The sequence below is a fragment of the Equus caballus genome, chromosome 7 (assembly GCF_041296265.1).
Source record: "Equus caballus isolate H_3958 breed thoroughbred chromosome 7, TB-T2T, whole genome shotgun sequence".
Classification (NCBI taxonomy): Eukaryota; Metazoa; Chordata; class Mammalia; order Perissodactyla; family Equidae; genus Equus; species Equus caballus.
In genome coordinates, this window is record NC_091690.1 from 26006419 (window position 1) to 26027523 (window position 21105).

General features: G+C 54.8%; 1 protein-coding gene across 5 annotated transcripts in view; it reads right to left on the reverse strand.

Annotated features, from left to right (window-relative positions):
* The window catches only part of DSCAML1 (DS cell adhesion molecule like 1), a 339853-nt gene that overhangs the window by 64634 nt on the left and 254114 nt on the right, over positions 1-21105 (reverse strand). For all 5 annotated transcript variants that reach the window (XM_070272833.1, XM_023644895.2, XM_023644893.2 and 2 more), the window contains 5 exons: positions 19368-19664; positions 17142-17414; positions 7439-7717; positions 6929-7048; positions 5847-6023 (listed from right to left, as the gene is read on the reverse strand). In XM_070272833.1, coding sequence (XP_070128934.1) covers positions 5847-6023; positions 6929-7048; positions 7439-7717; positions 17142-17414; positions 19368-19664 — 1146 coding nt within the window. The remainder of the gene's footprint in view (positions 1-5846; positions 6024-6928; positions 7049-7438; positions 7718-17141; positions 17415-19367; positions 19665-21105) is intronic.

Sequence of the window (21105 nt, forward strand, 5' to 3'; positions counted from 1 at the left end):
AATTCCCGGAGAGGGAAGGGAAGACCAGCCCAGCCTGCAAGGAGCTTCAGTCTGTTGAGGAGACAGGTCCTACCACCAGGGAACACACAGGAAAACCTTGGGCCAGGTGCTGGCCTCTCTGTGCCTCAGTTTCTTCTTGCATGCTGAGAGGGGCCTTACGAATACGTGTGTGGACATCTCGGTGCGCACATCTAGGCTCCATCTGCACATCTTACAAACAACCATCCCTCAGGTCTAGAGGTAACGCCAGTGGCAGGGCCCATCCTTGGGAAGACATATTGGAGAAGAGGCCTTGGAAGGTCCTGGAAGTCGGCTCGGGGCATTCAGGCAGGGAATTCCCTGGGTACCAGAAACGTGGTCTAGAAGGGGAGCTGTGGGCTGGGCAGCCACTTCCTTTGGCCATAGACTCCTCGCACTGTGGGAGCAGTAGGGGCTGGGGCAGGAGCCCTGGTCACCCAGGTCTAATGGAGGTGCTACTTCTGCCTGACAAGGAGTTTCCTTTGGGCAAATCTGAAATTAGGACCATCTCTGGTCACTGGATCCACAGCTGTCTTTCCAAGGTTTTGCATTCTGACCTCTGCACCAATGGTCAACGGCTGGCAGGTGACCTGGTCTACCCAGGCCTGGGGCTTCCTTCTGCTAGGGTGGGCTCCGCCACTCCCCAGTCCCCTTGGCTCTGTTCTCTGCCCTCCTGCCTTCCCGTGACTGTGCGGCTGGGTGTGTGCTCGTGGAGGGCTCTTGGATCTGGCTTTAATTGGTCTGACATTTTGCTAAACAAACAAATCAAAACTCAGAGCAAACAAAGAGCCCTTATGGGTTTAATTGCTGTGGGCTCTGCCTTGGCCCACTCACCAGAGCCTTCACGAAGTTGGAGGGGAGTCTGGAGGATGTAAAAGGACCTGTCTAATCAGGTAATGTGCTGCACAAGGGGGCTGCCAAGTCCCGGGAGGCACGGCCGTGCGGTGGCGACATCAAAACACAGCCAGCCCCTTGCACCCCAGACTAAGCCGCCCGGCTTTGTACCTCCCTCTCAGTGAAGCATTCTCTTTGAAGATGCTTTATTTTTTTCCCCCGTGTGTCAGTTGGAGGAGGAATTGCCTCCTCTCCTCTTGGTCATTATCTCTTTTTTTACATTTTAAAAGGGAGATAAAAGGAAGCTCTGTAGATGTGGTATTTTTTCCTGTTAATTACATTTATTTTCAACCAAGTTCTGGGAGGCGGTCTGTGCCCTGAAAGGACCACGCACACCACTAAAATCATAGATTGTCTGAGCTGGAAGGGACCTTGGGATCAGCTAGTGACTAGATTCTAGTCCAGGCCTCTTAGTGTACAGATGAGGAAACTGAGGCCCAGAGAGGGGAAAGGACGGCTCCTGGGTATGTAGCCAGTGAGTCATAGAGCCAGGCCCAGCATCAAGCCTTCTGACTCTTGGTCTGCGCTCTTTCTATCTAACCATGAGTCCACAGAGGCAACTTCCGGTCTCAGCTGGGACCATATCACCCAACGACCCTGATCCAGTGCCTCACCTTCTCTGAGAAGGAGCTATAGCTGGCTGACCTCAAGGCAGGGTATGGGAAGAGCTTTGTAAACTGTCAAGTGCTGTACTCGTGACGGCGGCTAGGCTGGGCTGTATGCTCAGACACTCATGGGCTCAGCTCACACCAACCTCGTGGGCATCAGGGAGGCGTGGGGGCCCGTCGCGTCTGGTTGGTTACCAGCAAGGATGTCCAGGAACTTCGAAAATCACTTGCCCACCAGAACACACTCTTAGCAACCTGGGGCCTCGAGGAAAGTTTCTACAGGGCAATTCTCCAAGAACCCGCTCTGGAATCCCGACTCCACCCGACCCTGGGCTCCTGGCCCTCTGGTTCCAGAGTCAAGTCAACATGGAAAACAGTTTTGAAAGCCCACAAGCACCTCACAGTCCATCCTCCCTTCAGCCTCCACCAGAGACCCTGAGTCCCCACCTCCCCAGATGACATGCATGGACTTTCCTGCCTCTATGCCCTTGCTATGCTTTTTGCTCATGCTGGAATGGAACGACCTTTGCCCCATGGGTTCCCGTCAGAATCCTCTCAGCCTGCAAGTCCTACTTACAGACTACTGCTTTTGTGGAGCTTTGCTTGACATTCCCTTATTCATCCCCAAAGTTAAACTTGATTCCTCCATCCCTGATTCTCTTTGTATCACCTTGTCTGTGGCTTTTTAAGGCACTTATTGTTTTGTGCAGTTTAGTTGTTTTGGGTATGTCTATCTCACCTTCAGGATTCTAAATTCCCTGAGGACAGCAACTCTGTTTTGCTCATCAATAGAGTTTCAGCACCTTAACTACTGATTGATGGCTAACGATTCGAAACTGTGTATTTTGTGCCAAGTACTGTGTTAATTGCTCTAAGTGCATCTCATTTAAACCTTACCAATGAGTAAAAAGCATCATAATTCCAAACTTACAGATGAAGAAATTGGGACTTACAGAGATCATTGTCCAAGATCACACAGCTACCAAGTGGCAGAGCTGGGATTTGAACCCAGGTCTATCTGGTTCTAAAGTCTGTGCTCTTAGCCACGGAGTTTTACTGACCTATTTAGTGAGTGCTCAGCGAGCACGTGTTGAGTTATCATTGGAAACCATCAGGGTCAATGGTGTAGACACTCCCAAGCAGAGGCCAACCACAAATGTCCAATTGGACACTTGCATGCTTTCTATGAGGTATGTCCCTTTGATATATTTACTTTCTGACTTCTACTTGGCCAAAGAGGGCATTAAGATCAGTTTGCGTTCTGAGAGATCACAAAAGGGTGAGGTCTGACCAGGTGGAGCTGTATTGGGTGAACATTTCCCTGAGTGTGTTAGGGACACTGAGGCAAGACTTGAAGTTGGCCTTGCAAATGGTGGTCTTTCTGTGGCCAGTTCTGTAAGGGGGTGCGGGGGACGTTGGCAGTGTGGGTGTTGGAGACAGATCAAGCGATGACTAGGAATGGCTCTGCCCCGTAATCCCATTGGTGACCCATGTGCCCAGGTCCTGAAGGTCCTTCCCACTTTCCTGTGCCCTTTCAGCTGAAGTCAGAGTGGGTTGGAGGGGGGAGGTTGAGGGAGAGTGGCGGAGGAGAAGGGCAGAGCAGGCACGGGGTGGACGTGCAGGGGAGCAGCTGAGGGCCGGTTGCCGGGAGCAGTACGCCTGTGTAAAAGCAGCAGGAGGCAGAATGAAAGCTCCCAACCATGTCCCACCCTCTCAACATTGTCACATTGTCACAGGAGTATCTTCCGGCAGCCAGATACCGAGAAGCATTATTCAGGCTGCTACAGAAGAGCAGTCAGACCCTCCAACCCTAGAGAGAGGGCCTGGCTGTCCTCAGCCCTCCACACCGACTGCCCTCTGGACTCAAATGCCCCTGGCCCTGCTGCTCTTCTCCTGCTGGCATTTGGGGTGGCGTAGGGGCCTCTAGCAGGGCTGGGCAGGTCACTGGGGAGAGCGGGGAGGAATGGAAGGGAGTGTTTATGAAAGAGAAAGGGTGTGAGGAAAAGGCCATCTGAGGTAGCACGTGTGTGAGGGTCTGGAGACCCCCAGTGTGCTGAGAGGTTGTGAGAGCACAGCTGGAAGGCTGGAGGGCAGCCTGTGGGCTGAGGGTTGTATGAGGGAGGGGGCAGGGAGCGTGGAGCCGGTGGTGCAGACAGGCTGTGTGAGGAAGTGCTGAGAGACACTGTGTAGACGGTGCTTGAGGGAGGTGTGGTGAGTGGGAAAATATGACCCGGAGGTGTTTGCGAGACGGAGCAGATGTATGAAAGGAGCGTGCATGTGCCTGACTGTGGAAAAGCAGAGGAAAACGGAAAGGCAGCTGAAATTAGGACAAGGGGAGGAAAGGAAGGAACAAGGTCTAGATTCTGCCCACAAGTATGAACCCCCCTCATTCCCTTGGGAAGAGGGGGGCCAGAAGTTGACACCACTGCGATTGTGTGTGGGTCTGTGTGTGATTCTGTGTCACTTGTGTTCACGAGGCTGCCCTGGATTTACAAATGCACTTTCTACAAATACCTCAGAGTGTCTCACAGCGGCTGCCCCGGCTGCGAAGCAAGGACGGCACAGAAAAATGCAGGCCCAGAGAGGTGAAGTGACTGGCCCTGGGCCCCCCAGGACATCAGCGACAGCCTGACATGAACTGGGTTTCCTCACACACAGCCCACCCCCTGACCACTGTGTTGCCCGTCACCGATGTCCCCTTCATCTCCACAGAGAAACCACATACCACCAAGCCACAGCCATGCTGGTTCAGTGGAATGCTCTAACTTAGAGAAAAGAGCAAAGACCAAAAAAAAAGGTCTTTGAGTTTGGGCTTCTCTCTCCTGCTGATTGTGGGAAGATAAGGATCAGATACCAAGGACGGCTCCACAAGGGCCCGCTCTTCCTCTCGCCTCACACAGGCAGAATTACGGAAGTCCTCCCTGGCTGAGGGATGTAGATTGATTGCCTGGCTTTATTAAGGACAAAGTGCTTTTTGATAGTGTGAGAGAAGTAGCTCCCCAGGGCGGGGATTCCGGCTCGGAGCTCCCTGAGCATCGATCGCCGGGGCTTCCCCGTCTTGTGCTGAGCTGAACACGGGCTTGGCAAGCGATAAAGGAGCTACGATCTTCCAGGAGGGAGCTCTGGGGAGGGGCTGGGCAGACCGCACACCGGGCGCTGCTCTCTGCAGCCTTTCCTATACCTGACCCTGGAGGGACTACCGGTAAGAGGAACAATTCTAGTGGCTAAATCTTTGACGGACTACTGGGTGCCAGTTACCATAGTGGGGGCTTGACACATATCATCTGACTTCCTCTGATAAACATAACGGGTCAGGCACTATTACAACTCTCATTTTGTACATCAGGAAAATGAGGCCCACCAAGGCCAAGTAAACTCGTCAAGGTCACAGTAATTACAACATGGCAGCCAGATTCACACTTGGCTTGGTCAGATGCTAAAACTCAAGCTCTTATGGCTGTCCTCCATGGCGTGTGGTCCATTTCTTGACATAGGACCAGACAGACACTCTCCCGATGTGATTCCTGGAAGGCCCATTATACAGACCCCAAATAGCGTAAACAGATAGGCTCCCCCAGCAGGAATGTCTGCATGTGATTAACAAAATTCAGGGATGTTCTGGGCTTTCAAGACTGTCAAGGCTGACTCTGTGTCTGGGGATTTAGAAGCCGCAGATATAGCACCAAGTTATAATGAGTTTTACTGCTCTTTCGGCTTTTCTGAAGCATCTTCCCCTTTCTGTGATCAGTTTCTGTGTTACTCATGACAGTTTTGTTGGGTGGGGAGGCTGAGAATGATCCTCTAGCACAGGGGAGGAAAGTGGAGCCTGGAGAGATGAGGTGATTACCCAAAGTCACAAACTCATCGGGTAGATCTGGAGTTGGAACCCAGGTTTTCTGCGCATGGGCCTTTCTCTTACATTGTGTATAAGGTATCCTCCTTTCTAAGCCACAGACAGGTTATACACAAGTAGGTGTAAATTAAGTGACAGAAATAAATTGTTTGATCTGACTATGAAGTTCGAATTGCCAACCTACAGAGCAAAGGAAATGGGGTGTCACATGATACTCCAGTAGAGCAAATCACGAGCTTATCAGGACTGGAGTGGGGTGAGTGCAGGCCGCTCAGGGCGAGGCCATTGTTTTAGATGAGAGTGCTTCTGAATTCCCCATCCAAGGGTCCCAGGTCCACTCTGACTGGGAATCCTTCCTGCCTCCCCTTCAGAGACGGAACAATGGAAATCAAGCAAGTAGGCAGGCTGAGTGCAGAGACGGGCCTTGGCCTGTGTCAGGGGCTGCTGGGGGGCCGCACAGGGGCAGGACTCACTCTTGACAGTGAGGAACATGGACTTGCTGATGTCGGTGCCCACACCGTTGCTGGCCTGGCAGAGGTAGTAGCCGATGTCCTCTTCCAGGACGTGGCGGATCAGCAGAGAGCTGTTGGGCAGGATCTGGATGCGGCCGGTGAGGGGCACTGGGTGGTACTGCTGGGGGTTCCCGCTCCCTGGAAGGAGGCAGCGGTTAGGAGGCTGGTGTCTAGACTAGGAAGTGAGCTGGGATGGACTGGAGTGACCCAAAGAATGGCCCTGATATCTTTCTCTTGCCAATCTAGGGCCATTTTGTAGCATCCCCACAGTGCTGGGAGCCCACACACCACCTGCTGGGCAACAGGAAAGACCCTCCCTGAGGTCTGGCCCTGCCCCAGCTCCGAGGTAGGGAGATGGGGGCCTCAGCTCAATGCCCACCTGGCACTGAGCTTCTTTGGGGTAAATTCCTTGGAGAGGAAGAAAGAGCTGTCTTTGGGCCACTTGGCAACAGGCGAAAGGAAGACTGAGCCATCAAATGGCAGTTTCCTGGTCTCAGGCAGCCAGGCCTGGGAAAGAGGCCAACCATCCTCCAAGAGGGGGCTTTGCAGTATCCCCTCTCATTCCCCAAATGTCAGCAATGGACATGGTCTGTGAGAAGAGGTTGGCAAGGGGCTGAGTCAGATATCAAATGTGTCCTTAGGATGAAGCGGGGCTCTAAGAAGGACCACGATGCCCGGATATGTTGACTGGTGAGAAGCAGGGGCCAATGAGGTTCTGAGACCTCAGGGTGGAGTGGGGAGGGGTGGAGAGAGATGGGGAAAGTGGATATACACTGAATTCTAGGGCTGAAGTAGGGAAGGGAGAGGCCAATCTGTGAGGACAAGAGGAAATTTGGAGTCAGCATGACAGCTATTCCTGGTCCACAGATCCCTAGGGGTGGCTGAGGATGACATTCAGATCTGGGGTCCCCTTAAAGCTCAGAACCCACGGCTCCCACCCAGGGCTAGGAGTTGTGTGTAGAGAATAGGCCCTAAGTCCCATCAACACCCTCCCCTCCCCCTCCCTGGTCCTGCTTGGAGATGCTGGCTAGCCAGGGGCTTACCCTTGGCATGCTTCCACATGACCTTGGGTGGGGGGTAGCCGTCCACTGAGCAGTTAAGCACACCAGCTTTGCCATAGATGCCATCCTGGTTGTTGGGCTGGACCACGAATCGAGGGGGCACTGCAGAAAGAGGGGAGTTAGGGAAAAACAGATCATCTCAGTCTCTGATACGTCTTCTGGGGCTTTGGGCACCTTCCATTCAATGTCAGCTGTGCCTGGACCATTATAAAGTTGGGAGCAGGAAGTTTTGAAACCCAAGATGCTGAGAGCTTTTGCGGAGTATGGGGTTGGGAGTTGCGAGTTGAGTTCCAATTCTGACTTTGCCAGTAACTAACTGAGCAAGTGCCTTCCCCTCTCAGGGCCTCAGTTTCCTGGCCTGGAAAGTAAGAGGTTTATACCTCTTTATCTTTAAGCTCCCTGCCAGAGCCAGCCTTCCATCAGCCCGTGATTCAAACCCCAAATCTAGAAAGACCGGACCCTCCTTCCCCTGCTGCTGGCCTGTCTGCTCACCGCGCACGATGAGCTGGCGCTCCCTGCTCACGGTGGCCGCTGCGTTGCTGGCGATGCACGTGTAGTTGCCGTTGTGCTTGAGGGAAACACTGGAGATCTGCAGAGAGCTCATGAATTCCTTGCTCTCGATGGTGACACCTGAGCCTGAGATGATCACCTGTCCGTCCTTCCTCCAGGTGATGCGGATGGGCATGTCCCCCGAGGACACTACGCAGGGGATGTAGAGCAGCTGGCCGATGGAGGCCGGTGGGAACTCGAAGGGCTGGATTAGAGGGGGCACTGGGAAGGCAAGGGGATGCTGCTGTCAGGCCCCCCTGCTCGCCCCAGCCTGGCCAGCAGCACTGCCTCACCTTAGGGCTCCTCCTGACCCTGGGCTGGGCTCTCAGTAGAGTTACCCCAGGCACTGGTGCTTTGTTCTAAACGTGCAGAATCTCTTGGGGTGCCCCACCATTGTCCCCCTGTTCTCGTCTCCCTGCCCACCAAGGCCTGGACCCACCATCTCTGTTCAGGGCCTTGGCTGGCCTGCATTAATCTTGACCTTCGGATGTGTCCTGGAACTTGAATAGTGATGACCCACGTGCTTTGACCCCCATCTGCCCACTGACATACTGCTCAGCTTTGACCCCGACTTCCCTGCCACTCCTCGGCAGCCCTGTGCCCACTTTCTCATCCCAGAGATGCACATCACAGCTCTCTGGGGGTCTGGGACAGATAGAGATGACGTGCCCAGATGCCAGGGGAGGAAGGCCGGCACTGAGACTGTCCCCCATGGATGCCCCAGAGCTGCTCATCTAAAACCAGGGTGCTGTTCTCCATCTCCTCCTGCAGAGGTCCCGTCACCCCCTCCAGCCCTTTCCATCGTCATCAAGTGTTAGGACAGGCGAGTGGAAGCTCCCATCGCTGGTCATTTCAGTCCTTTACACACACCAGCTCACTGAATCCTCCTACCACTAACGTGATGTGAGCTTAGCTGTCTCTGTATTGTGGATGAGAAAACTGAGGTTCAAAGTGGAGAAGTAATTTGCCCTTGGTCGCCTGGCTCATAAGAGGTGACAGTGGGATTTGAGACCTGGTCTGTCTGCCTCTCTCCCTTATGCTGCCTGGTTGCCTCTCTGGAAAGCCCCAAACGTGCCCAGACCAGCGATCCATTTGTCACATAAGTGAGCTCCCCTAGGGTGACAGGAAAGAGCAGAGAGAAAGCCCTGTCCTTTGCACAATGCCCAGCTGGTTAGACTCACTGGGCTAAGCAGCATCCACACAGCCTCCCCCACAGACAGTCCCCCTCACCCGGCCCACATCTCTGCCCCTGGGCGGCCTGTCTGCGGCTTGAGCTACTGTAAGAGGGATCCTCCTTTCTCAGCTCTGGCTAGAGCATTAGCCATTATCTTTATGATAACTCAATTAGGCCACAGCGACTTCCCCAGCAAGTGGGGGGAGAAGAGAGAAGGAGACAGACAATTAGCTTAACAAGGACGAGCACCCAGTAGATGAGATCTCCTTTCTGCAGTCAAATAATTAAATTACCAGGCCGTCCACAGGCCCCTGGCCTTCTCCTAGGCACCAGCCCTGCCCCTCCTGGGAAGCCTGCTACTCTCCACCCCCGGCCCACCCAGAAGGGCCACAGCGGGGCACAGCCCCGACGGGGAAAGGATGGGTGGCAGTCTATGCATGTCCAAGGCTCTCCCTGCACCCCAAGGATTCTCAGGGCTGAGTAGGAGCTGCCACTGGGAAGTGGCCGGGTGTGGACATGGAAGAAGCCGTGGTAGCCCTGTGGAATCCTGAGGAGTGCTAGGTCCAGAGGTGACATTTAGGAGGGATGTTACCTCCATGACCCATGAGATGAGAGCCACACCCCTCAGCAGGGCCCCTAACTGACCTTCCCAGTGTCATCTCCCACCTTACCCTCACTCTGGTCACAGGGTACCAGGAACGCCCACAGCTCCAAGCCTCAGCCCATGCCTGGCGAACACAGCTGGGCATTTGTGCTTCTTATCTCCCACCAGCTGTGCTCCTGGCCCAAAGGCTGGCTTTTGACCCATCTTATTCCCAATCCACCTGGGCCCAAATCCAGGTCCTAAATCCAGCCAGGTTTTCTGGGGCTCCGGTTGTTGTCTGGATCTCCCCATCCCACTCTCCAGCTGCCTCTGCTCCCTGGGTTGAGTCCTTGCCCCCAGTATTCTGAGTGGCTTGCTGGGCCTTGAAGATCTCCAGGTAGATTTTTGCAGGACCCTGGCTCTAGCATTGGCCCAATGAGCACTACTGAGAGACTTCCCAAAGATTCCTCTGTGGGGCTCTGCTGATCTCCACTCCCCACTTTTTTGGTGCCTAGATCAGATCGAGGCCTCTGGCCTCCTTGGACTTTCTGATGGGATTGTTGCAGAGACCCAGATCTGCCACTCAGTTGGTCTCCTGAAGCTTAGCAGAAGCAATTCTGGTCTAGTCCTCCTTCCCACAAAGGCCCAAAGCTAGAGCCCGGCAGGATTCTTGGGAAACGCCTGCTCATCCTTTCCTACCCTGCTCCAATGCCATCTCTTCTGTGAGGCCTGCCCTCCTCCTGCACAGCCCTGCAGCTCCTGTACCGTAAGCAGGCAAACTTCAGGAGCCCAATAAGTGCTTGTGGGATGAGTAAATGAATGAACACATGTCTGGATATCATTTCCTGGTTGACCTTAGAAGGTTACCTGTGAGGTGGGCAAGGGGTGAGGAGAGCACAGGATTGGGGTTCATCCAGGAGGAGGAGACTCTACGCTATTCCTCAAGATGCTGTATTCGTGCTATGGAATTTCGGATCCGGAGGCTTCTCCTTTGGTCCTCGCTAGGGGTCAGGCACTTGCTGTCCTAGCACCCGAACTGGTTCCTTTGATATGAGTCCTGTAGACATTTGAATGTGACCAAGGGGAGAGTCTCGGCAATGCTGAGGGCAATGCCGAGGAGGACATGTGGCCAAAGCAAGGAGCTGGGGGGTTCTGCCTAGGGAGGAGAGGGCTGAGGGCTTGTCAAGTCTGGAGGGCCACGGCCTGGGGATGGATGGTCAGGCACCACGCTTCCACTGAGGACAGGGCAAGTGGGAGTGACAGACTGAAATTAGGCAGGAAGATTTAATTCAGGCAAGGGAAAGACTGCCTCTCTGAGTAAGAAGGGATTTAGATAATGGAACAAGTTACTAAGGCAGGTTAATTCATTAATTAACTAATTCATCTAATATTTATGAAATGCCTGCTCTGTGAAGGCATTATGCTCCGTGTGGGCTGGGAAAGTAGAAACATGCTTAAAATACAGAGAGAACCTCCAGGAGCTTATCATTTGCCAGGGAAGCTGAGCGATTTCCCTCAGTGATTATTGGACAAGCACCACCTGAATATACAGATGCTGAACTCAGAGCAGAGAGGTGTCATCTCGTTGGGGGCCACAGCCTCATGGAGGAGGTAGAGTTTGGACTGAGAGTTAAAGGACACGCATGCTTTATAAAACAGATGGAGTGACAGAGTGGGAAAGGCTGAGCCAAGAGGCAAAGGCTATCTGGGGGCTGTCGTTCCCTTCTGGTCTTCAGCAATAATATTGGTGGCTATTTGAGAGGCCACTGAAGGAGAGAGTAGCCAACATCCATCTTGGGGGGTAGACATTCACCTGGGCTGGCCAGAGCTCTCTAGAGCGCTGACCTGTGGGAGGCAGATGACCAGACAACTGCCCAGATGTCCAAGACAGATGCTGGCTCCCCTCCACCCTCAACTCCTGCTAAGGGCTGACAGGCCCGGTGTGATGCTGTGGTTGATAATCGTCCCCTGACGAACTCTTTGGTGGGAGATGAAGGGGCAGAACTGCTCACAGGATTCCTCAGGTCCAGGCCAGCATTCTGACTACCCCATAACTCCAGGCACGTGAGACAGCCTGGAAGGAAAAGAAAGCCTCAAGATGTTGGCTCCTTGGCAGGGTCGCTGAATACGAGGAGGAGCGCAGTGAGCGGCAGGCTCGGAGATGCAGCATGTGGAGGCTCTGCAAGGTGTATGTGTGCAGCTGCCAAGCTGTGGGGCTGCTTTCTGACCCATGAGCCAGTGGTGTCTTCCCCAGTGCTCAGAGGCAGACATGGGCTGGCTGAATGTGTGTGTCCATTTCCAACTCCTTAGGAGTTGGGGGCTCTGACTACCTCCATCACGGTGATGACCAGGGACCTCTTCAGTGTTGATCGCAGCCCACCAGGGCTCCCCTCCAGCCCCTGAGTCCCTGTATTTCCCCAGAACACAGCCTGAATGTAGGGGGCCGAATGCCACATAATGGGGGGCTTCTCTCTGAAGCCCTGCTCTGTCATCTTTAGTGAGAAGGCAACTCAGCCAGATTTGAGGGAGGGAGGATTGGAACGAGGTGCTGCAATGGTGAAGGGGCCAGAGGGTGGAGGAACCGAGAAGATCCAGCGGTTGTGGCAGTCCAGGAGGTGTCTGGCCACCATAAAGCCTTTATGGCCACTTGTTTGGGAGCGTTGCGTGAGGGGGGCGTGCTGACCACCAGCCCAGCCCATAAACTCTTTGTGGTGTCTCTCATCATCTGTCTTTGAGACGGAGCCTTTTTATTTACTGCACCTGTTCAGCAGAGAACGGGCCCTGGGGGAAGCTGGAGCCTCTGCTGGAGAGAGAGCCATGCCCGGGAGGCCGGACACCTGGGTTCCAGGCTCTGCTATCCATGCCAGTGACTGCGGGCAAGTCGCCTCCTCACCACCACCCGCCTCTGCCTCTGAGCCTGTTTCCTCATCTGAAAAACGGAGGAGTTGGACCAAGCAACCTCTAAAGCCAGATGCTGATTTTCCAGCTATAACAAGTCTAATATTTTAAGAATAATAATCACTTATTAGGAATTTTTGGAATTTTTAGGAAATTTTAGGAATAATAATAACTTACTTCAGTTTTTTTTTTTTTTTTTACACAACCCTCTCTTGTCAGGAAGCCCTTCCCTGACCATCCTATATAAAACTGCAAGCCATTCTCCCCTGCCCTTGGCTCTCTCATCCCCACTCCCTATCTGACATGGGACATCTTTTATGCATTACCCATCTCCCCCCTGGAGTGGCAGATCCCTGAGGGCAGGGATTTTTGTCTGTCTAGAGCATAGCTATATTCATAGAACTGCCTGGAACATAGTGGGTGCACAGGAGATGCCACTAAATAATACAAGGATGCTGCTGCTGCTTCATCATACATCAACATCGTGACCACCACCATCGTCTTGCACCCTGTCTGATAAGGAGGATGCATGATCCTATGTTCCCGGTTCCCTCTGCTGAGGAACAGGGCTGTTGGCAGCAGCTTCCTTGGTGCCCCCCGCCCCCAACACAATTGGGCAATCTGCCCCTAGAACCTGGTGTGCCTCCTTCCTGTGGATTCCGGCGGGTCCCTTCCAAACCTCCCCTCTGCCAACAGCAGGCATTTGGCCAGGGGGCTGGCTCTTTCTTAAGCCCCATGATCACAGAAGCCCCCCACCATTCACTAGGGTGGAAGGGGGGCCCCTCCAGAGGCTCCAAGCACACGGTGGGGCTGGTTTGAGCAGTGAGAGAGGAAGGAGTATGGGTGGGGAATATGGGCATTTGGGAGTGAGAGTGTTTGTGTGAGCGTGTGTGCGTGCCCTCTTCTGTTTGCTCTCCACAGGGACCTGGCACCACCTTCTGGTCCTGGCCTTGCTGAGCATGGGCAGAAAGCCCTTCATGCCCTTGTTTTGGCTCCAGAGGCCCTCAGAGGCTCAGATGTGGGGATGGAGATGTTCCCTCACTGAGCCAACGCCAAGGAGCCCCAGTTGCAGCCCTGCCTTTCTTAGTTAGTTAAACATTCAGCCTGCGTGCCCAGAGATGCTTTTATGCTACGTTATTTTTCAGCTACAGGGGGCCCTAAAGCCACCAAATCTAGGTTAGATCTATGTGCCCTCCCCTTAGCATCTTGCCAAGGATCTCTCTGGGTGCCCTGAGATGAGCATTTGCCTTCCCTGCAGCCTGGCTCTCCCCTGCCAGTCAGCGTCACCCGCACTGAAGCCCAGACAGCCCTCAAAGCATCCTCACCTTCTCTCGCCTCGGCCCCTCCCACCTCGCCAGGCCACTGCAGGCTCATTTGGGCAATAATTCATATGGCACCACCTGCAGCCACCTTTTGTGGCTCAGGAATATTGCCTTATAGGAGGATACAGACAGAGGAAACATTTGCTTATATGTAACTGCCAGAATGCATGGATGTGAACGTGTGCAAGAGTGCACAGGTTGATGTGTGTACATTTGTTGCATGTACATGCATACAGTGTGCACCAATGTGTACATGCATGCATACTCATGCACAGGTCTCTGCACATGTGTGTGCCTGCACGTGCATGTGTGTCTGGTGTGTTCTGCTCTTAGCTCTGTGTTTGAAAAATTCATCAGTAGACACGCAGTCCCAGAAGGAATGGAGTCAGCAGTTGTTTTTCCAGCTCATGGAGCAGCATGGATTTTTGCCCCACCCAGTCCACGAAGCCTTGGCCCCACAGAGAGATGGTGGGGGGACTTCCAGTTGGTCTCCAGCTTCTAGTGCCCTGCTCCACCCCCACCTCGCCCTTTCTACACTCCAGGTCTCTGCTCTGCCTCTCCAGGTGGGACACCCGTCCCAGCCAGGTGGTAGGAGTGGGCTCTAGGATGCTACCCCTGGGCCCGTGCCTTCCTCCCCCACAGTCAGGGCCCCTTTCCACGCCCAGGGGCACACTCCCACCCTCCTCCTTGAGTAGCTCTTGGAACAGCACATCAGCTAATCAAGCAGCGTGCCCATAATCAGCTCTGATGGGTTCTTCTGCAAAAGTGCACTCTAATGAGGTGGGGAAGGTGGGGAGAGGGAGTCGGGGAAAGAGCAAGGATGAAGGACCTGAGCTTTCAGAGTGGGAGGGGTCCCAGAGCTCCTCATGCAAATGCTGTTTCTTGGTCTGGAGAGAAAACAGGCAATAATACCCCTTCTAGGGCTGGATTTTCAGACTCTGAGGATGCGGAAGGGCAGATGTGTACACTATACCCCCTCCTTCCCCTCCCCCCGCTTTATGAAGGCCAAGCTTATGCTGGGTGCTGGGAGACACACGTGCCTGGTGCATGGGCTCTGCCCTCTAGGATCACACACGCACACACGCACACTCCTCCTTCCCTCCCCCTGGGCTGGGGGACACACTGTCGCTCAGCACAATCACAACAGGCCCAGCGAGTCGCTCAGACGGAATGCATCAGATTCAATTCATTAGGACTGATCGCTCCCTGAATGGGGCTGAATAATTGATGTGCAGAGGCAGCTTTCAGGATGTTCTGCGTACTCTGAGGCTCGCTGGAGCCCTGTTATTTTTTTTTAAGCCAACAAACCCGGCCAAATGCTCGCTGGTGCGGGCAGGCAGAAGGAGTAGAGCAAAGGTTAGATGTTTTAATATGTGATGTTTACACTGTAAACTCTCGGTCCGCTGCTTGTAACAGAAATGGATACAGGCGGCCCACGATGCCAGGAGGGGTGAGGCAGGCTGCTCTGTATTCCAGGGCCACCAAGCTGAGAATGTGGCCTGGGGGTTGTGAGGTTCCTGCTGGCACAAGGCCCCTGGGCTGGGCAGAGGCATTAGGCTGAGAAGGTGGCCAGGATGCCCCTCGGCCTGGCTGGGGTGCAGCTGCCCGGAGGCAGGAGGCAGATATTGTAAGGGTCTCCTCTCTCCTCCCCAGGGCTGAGAGGGCCACATAACCCCCAATTCTCGGGGCTCAAAGTCAGGCTTCCCAGTAAGTCACTCCAACCCAGATCACAGTCTCAGTTTCAGTTCAAGAAACACTCACTGTGGGGCACTGTGACAGGTGTTGGGTGCACAGGATGCATGTGACATGGCCCGCGTGCGCCGACGAGGGTGAGCCCGGGTGACAAGGAGCTTGGGAGAGAAATGCTGACCTGCCTTTCGCTGCTGCCGTTCAGTTTTTCCAGCTGTTCTGTGGACACTTCCACCTGGATGCCCCATCATGTCTGCATACTTGATGGGGCCAAACCAAAGGCAGCAGGTGACTCCCCAAACTCTTCCTTCTCCCACACTTCTCTGGTCCTGTCCACAGGGCCTCCATTCAATCCTGCTTTCATTCTTGGCGCAAAAGAAACCAGGGGTCTGGGACCCTCTGGGGCCTTCCCATGGGCCAGGGCCCCTTCGCAGGCCCAGACTCCTCTGCTTTGCTTCATTCCAGTGGGCCCCAGGGCCTGGGCTAGCCTTCCCCTCCTGGTTCCTGACTCCCTCTCAGGTGCTCCCAGAAGCTCTCTTCCTTTACTCCTGGGCACAAGCATAGGAACCTGCCTCTTCCCAGCCTGCCCTTCCCCTGCTCTGGGTCACTGTGGGTTAGAGTCCAGGGTCTGGAGTTAGACAGACCCGGGAAAACTTCTGATTCCGGAGGACATCTGAGTTAACTCTTCTGTGCCTCAGTTTTCTGCCCTGGAAACTGGGGATGAAATGGTAGCTGCCTTAGATGAGTGGGCAGCGTCGGGTGAAATGAAACAGTGCGTGGAGAGCATCTAGCACGGGACTGGCGTGTGGTGGGCCCTCCACAATTACATCTGTCATATTATTGTAATGATCGCATTCTGGTGCTGGAGACCAGGATGGTGGCTGGAGACCACAGGCCCCTCTCCTTCCATGTGGAGCCCCAGGCTGCCATCTTCACCCTTCCAGAGCCTCAGGCTACACAGGTCAGCCCTTTGCATATCCTCCCATGCTTGAGCCCATCCTGGCTCTTCAGAATGGACGTAAGCCCTTTCCCCATCACGGCCATCACTGACTTAGTGACTTCACATTCCAGCTGCCTGGCTTTCAGTAACCTGCCCTCAGCCGGGCCCGGCAGGTTCTCCCTCCCTGTCCTGCCCCAGAGCCACCAGGCTACCTCACTTTCACCCACTGCCCACACAGTCTCCAGGCCTGCCAGTTCCAAAGAATGTATTTGGGAAGGATCTTCACACACCTGCACAGCCCCAGAACCAAGGGCACAGCCGGCTTTACTCCCACACTCATTCATTTGCTCGTTTATATCCACTCACTCATTTAACCCACAGACGTCTACTGAATGGCAGCCGTGTACCAGGCCCTGTGCTCAGTGCCCTGACACAGAACACAGACCTGCCCCGCAGTGAGTGTGAAGCACCTGGGAGGGAGGAGGTTCTCAAGCACCAAGAGGTGCTTTCCAGGCCTCAAGCAGCATCAGCAGTTGAAAGGTCCTTGCCAATCTGGTGAGCGTGGCCTGAGCCGGCCAGTCTGTGCCCCAGCAGGGAGTCGGGGCCCCTACGTGACTCCCTCCACCAGCCTCCTGCTCCTGCCCCTCACCTCCTCTTGTTGGTCTCTGGGGGCCCCTGCTGAGTTCTTGGTTGCTCCAGGCTGACATCAGGAGACTGATACAGCCTGCCAGCTCTGACCTAGGCCTCTGGCCCAGAAGGTGACCTGGCTCCTCTTTTTGTGTCACTGGCCCTCCTGCCCCTGTGGTCAGAGCTGCCTCGTCCTGCAGCCCACAGAGGGGACGTGGGTATAGATGTACTCATGGCCTTCTTGTGTCACCCCAGGCTTCTACCCTGCCTGCTTTCTCCCAAACACCAGGCCTAGGCCTTCTCTTCCTCGGCCTTCTACTCACTCAGGATTGCCTGCTGCTCCCTGAGCGGCTGGCCGGAGAGGGACCCACAGTCCTGGGGAGCAGGTGGGCTGCGGTCTGGGGGAGGCCTACCTTTGACAGCCACGTGGACACTCTGGCTGATGGAGAGCTGGGGCTGGATGAGGACGCTACACAGGTACTCCCCTTCGTCCATGCCCTTTTGCACGTCGGTCAGCTTGAGGGTCCCATTCTCGAACACCACCTGGCGGTGGTTGTCCGGCAACAGCAGGGCGTCCTTGTACCACTTGATGGAGTAGTAGGGGTAGCCGATGACCCTGCAGTTGATAAGGGTGTCCCGCCCGGCGACCGCTGTGATGTTCCTCATCGCCCGGATGCTGGGAGGGCCTGGGCAGAAGTCAGGAGGGAGGAGGAGGAAGAGAGGAGGAGCAAGTGGTGTGGTTAGCCAGAGACAGTCAGGCGCCACCCTGGGATGCTCTTCTCAGTTGCTTGGCCTCTGAAACTGTCATGGAAATTCGGCGGGGGGAGGGAGAGAACTTCATTACAAGGCTGAAGGCAGAGGCTGGAACTGGGGACACCCGTGGTCTCTCCAGGACTCTGTAACTAGCTTCAAATAGTGGCAAACAGACACGTTCCATTCATGCCTGGGGCAAGAATCCATTCCCCTAATGGGATGGGGTGTGGGCAAACCGAAGCCTCACCAAGAAATGACTGGGGTTTGGGAGGGCGAGTCCTCATTTACAAGGAGATTAAAATTTTGGGGTTAAAATGGACATGTGGAGATTTTGTTATCTTCATTTGACTTGCTCATAATGGTCTGTACCAAAAAGGATCTTATGTACATTAAATATTTAAAGACAATAGGAAGGTCTTCACTGGGTGAGTTGGTGATTTTCTTTCAACATGTAAATGTGTTTTGTGGGTCCCTGAGAAGGGACTATAAACGGGTGGCTCTGATCACAGTGGCTGTGGGGAGGGAGTGTCGTCAGCTGGGTCACTGGGCAGATGGCAATGTGGGAGCTGTACAGGGGCTCAGAGGCCAGCAGGCAGGGACAGTGCTGCAGTGGGGACCAGAAACTCTGGGCTTCAGGTCCCACCCCCTCCAGCAGATGAAGGGCTGGACCAGGGATCTCCCGGGACCCTGCAGCTCTGCTCGCTTCCAATTCAGAGGAGAGGGCAGGAGGGTGGCCGAATGGGAGGCCACGTTCCTCAGGTGGGGCTGGAGATGCAGCACAGGTGAATTTAACATGCACTCCCCGCGCCCCTGCCCTACCCCCATGGCAGCAAGCAGTGCCCCGGACCAGCGCCTCTTCCCTCCTCCTCCCCTGCTCCTCCTCTGCCTGGGGGTCAGGGGTCACTGATAGGGTCAGATGAGGACCAGTCTGACCCCACAGGGCTGCAGAGAGCTTCGGAGGAGACTCTGTTCTCACCACAGTGACTTGGAGAAGTGATATGGGGAGGATCACCTTGAGGACTCCTTCCCCCGCTTGGAGGTGCCTGCCTTAGGGTGACCCCACCCAGCCTGGGCCTCCTCCTCTTTTTTTTTTTTTTGAGGAAGATTAGCCCTGAGCTAACATCTGCTGCCAATCCTCCTCTTTTTGCTGAGGAAGACTGGCCCTGAGCTAGCATCCATGCCCATCTTCCTCTACTTTGTATGTAGGACGCCTACCGCAGCATGGCTTGTCAAGCGGTGCCATGTCCACACCCGGGATCTGAACTGGTGAACCCCGGGCTGCCAAAGCGGAACATGCAAACTTAACCGCTGCACCACCAGGCCAGCCCCTGAGCCTCCTGCTCTTGATGGCTTGGGCCTTGGGGGGCAGGAGGGGGATGGCAGTTTGGGAGAAGATGACGCCTGGCTCCTGGCTGCTTACATCTCCTGGAGCGTTTGGGGGACGGCTCAGTGGGAGGACACTGGGAACACAGGTTTGGTGGACATCCCACCAAAGGTCAAGCCTGGCCCCACTGCCCCTTCTGTCCTTGTCCTTGCAAGGCTCTAGTGGGGCTGGTGGATGCTGGTGGGGCGCTCAGGGTACCTGGGGCCAGAGAGATTTGATGGGGAGGAATGGGGTGGGGGGGCAGGTCAGGTTGCGGGAGAGAAGAGGGAGGAAGGCGGTGGGAATGTAATGGGGGGTGAACTGTACCAGACACACACACACACAAGAATGGACGCTGGGACCTCCAGAGGACAGGGAAGAGGGGGAGAAAGAGGAGAGAGACCGCTACTAAAATCAAAATGACGACCAATAATAAGTACTAATCACCACAAGAATAATGGTCACCACAAAGATGGCAAAGGAACTCAAAAGCCTATTCTGATATTTAAATGTAGACAGGCACCTCTTACGTTTATTCGCGCCTGATATTCAGCACTGCCCACCGAGTTCCGCGCCGTGCACCGGTACACGCCCCCGTCGCGGATCTGGGGGCCCGTAACGTTCATGTGGCTGATGGTTGTGCCGTCGGACATGGTGTACTGGTTGGTGCGGTGGCTTCCGTCCCGCAGGATGGGCTCATCGTCCAGGGCCCAGGTGACAGTGGGGGGCGGGGCGCCCTTGGCCGCACACATCAGCGAGAACTGCTCCCCGGGGTTGACCACCTTCTCGCTGAAGGACGAGACGATTCGGGGCGTGCCATCTGCAGGGAGCGAGGAGCCCCCCTCAGGGTCACTGAGCCATGGAGAGACTGTCCCACCAGGCCACCCCACCCCAGCAGGAGGAGGAGTGGGAGCAGCAGCCATAATAATAATATAATAATAGACTTTCCTGTACATCAATTCATGCGCTATCCAAAAAACCCTGGGAGGTACCAACTACGATTGCACTTGTATTAACACTCCTGATTTGAATCTTCCCTCAGCAACCTGTTACCTCCGTGTCTTTGGGCAAGTTACTTCACCTCTCTGAGTCTTTCCATCTCTTATCTGCGGAGGATGGAGATAACGGGGATAATGAGTGTACATTCCACATGCTGACGCAGTGAGGGATTAAATGAGTTAATGCAGTAAAGGTGCTCAGCACAGTGCTTTGCAGGTGCTTAATAAATGTTAGCTGCCCTCCACTTTTTCGTTGTCGCCTCTTTCTCCTCCCTTTATTAATACTGATGCAGCGGCTCAGAGGTTAACGGTGTTGTGGAACCAGGACTGACCTGGCCGGACCTGCAGAGTCCGACTCCAGCTTTCATTCCAGCAGGAGGGGGTGGTAGCCCTGTTAGCAAAAGCCCTCAAGGTGGAGGCTTAAAATGCAAGCTGCCCAGGGCAGGGGCGGTGGGGGGTCTGCGGCCGTGACCGAATAACCTTGAACAAGACAATTAACCCCCGTGCCCCAATGTCCTCACATGGCACAGGAGGGATGTAATTATTAACCCTGGCCATCCTTCCACGCAGGACTCTTGTAAAGGATTAAAACTGGCGTTAAATACTTAAAAAAGCAAAAGAGCAAAACAAGCATAGGAAAGAAAGCAAGTGTAACATGGCACCCTACATCCGACCCACACTTCACACCCACATGCTGATGCCAACAGAGGCTCGGCCAGTCTGCCAGCCCCTGCCCCCGTTTCTGGTGGAGACCCGTATCTAAAACCTGGGGAGAGCCTGGTGCCTGGCAGAGCCTGGGACTGCCCACCAGGGACCACTGCCTACGGCCCCTCCTCTCTCTTTCCCTGTGCCCTCCATTTCTGGCTGTCCCCGCCCCTCCCCCCCCCCCCCCCATACACTCTCCCCCTCCCACCAGCCTCATTTTCCACGTCTCTGCTCCAAACTGGCCATCAATGGCTGTCTTCTCAGAGAGAAAATGCGCTGGGCAGGGGGTGGTCTGCTCCCAGGTGGGGAGTGGTTCAGACAGGGGGGCCCCTGAGATGAAAGGCACCCATTTGAAGCTAGGCTGTGCCTGGCTGGTGTGCCTCCTCATTGGGAAGAGAGACCAGGGATCTGGCAGGACAGGAGGCGGCGAGGGCCGCAGGGGGAAGTTGCTGGGCACTGTCTTCAGGGTGGGGGATGAGGGCTTAGGTTCCAGGGGTGCCCAGCTCCCACGTCCCACCCCCAAGGAATGAGGACCCATAGGTCTACCTGTCACATGGA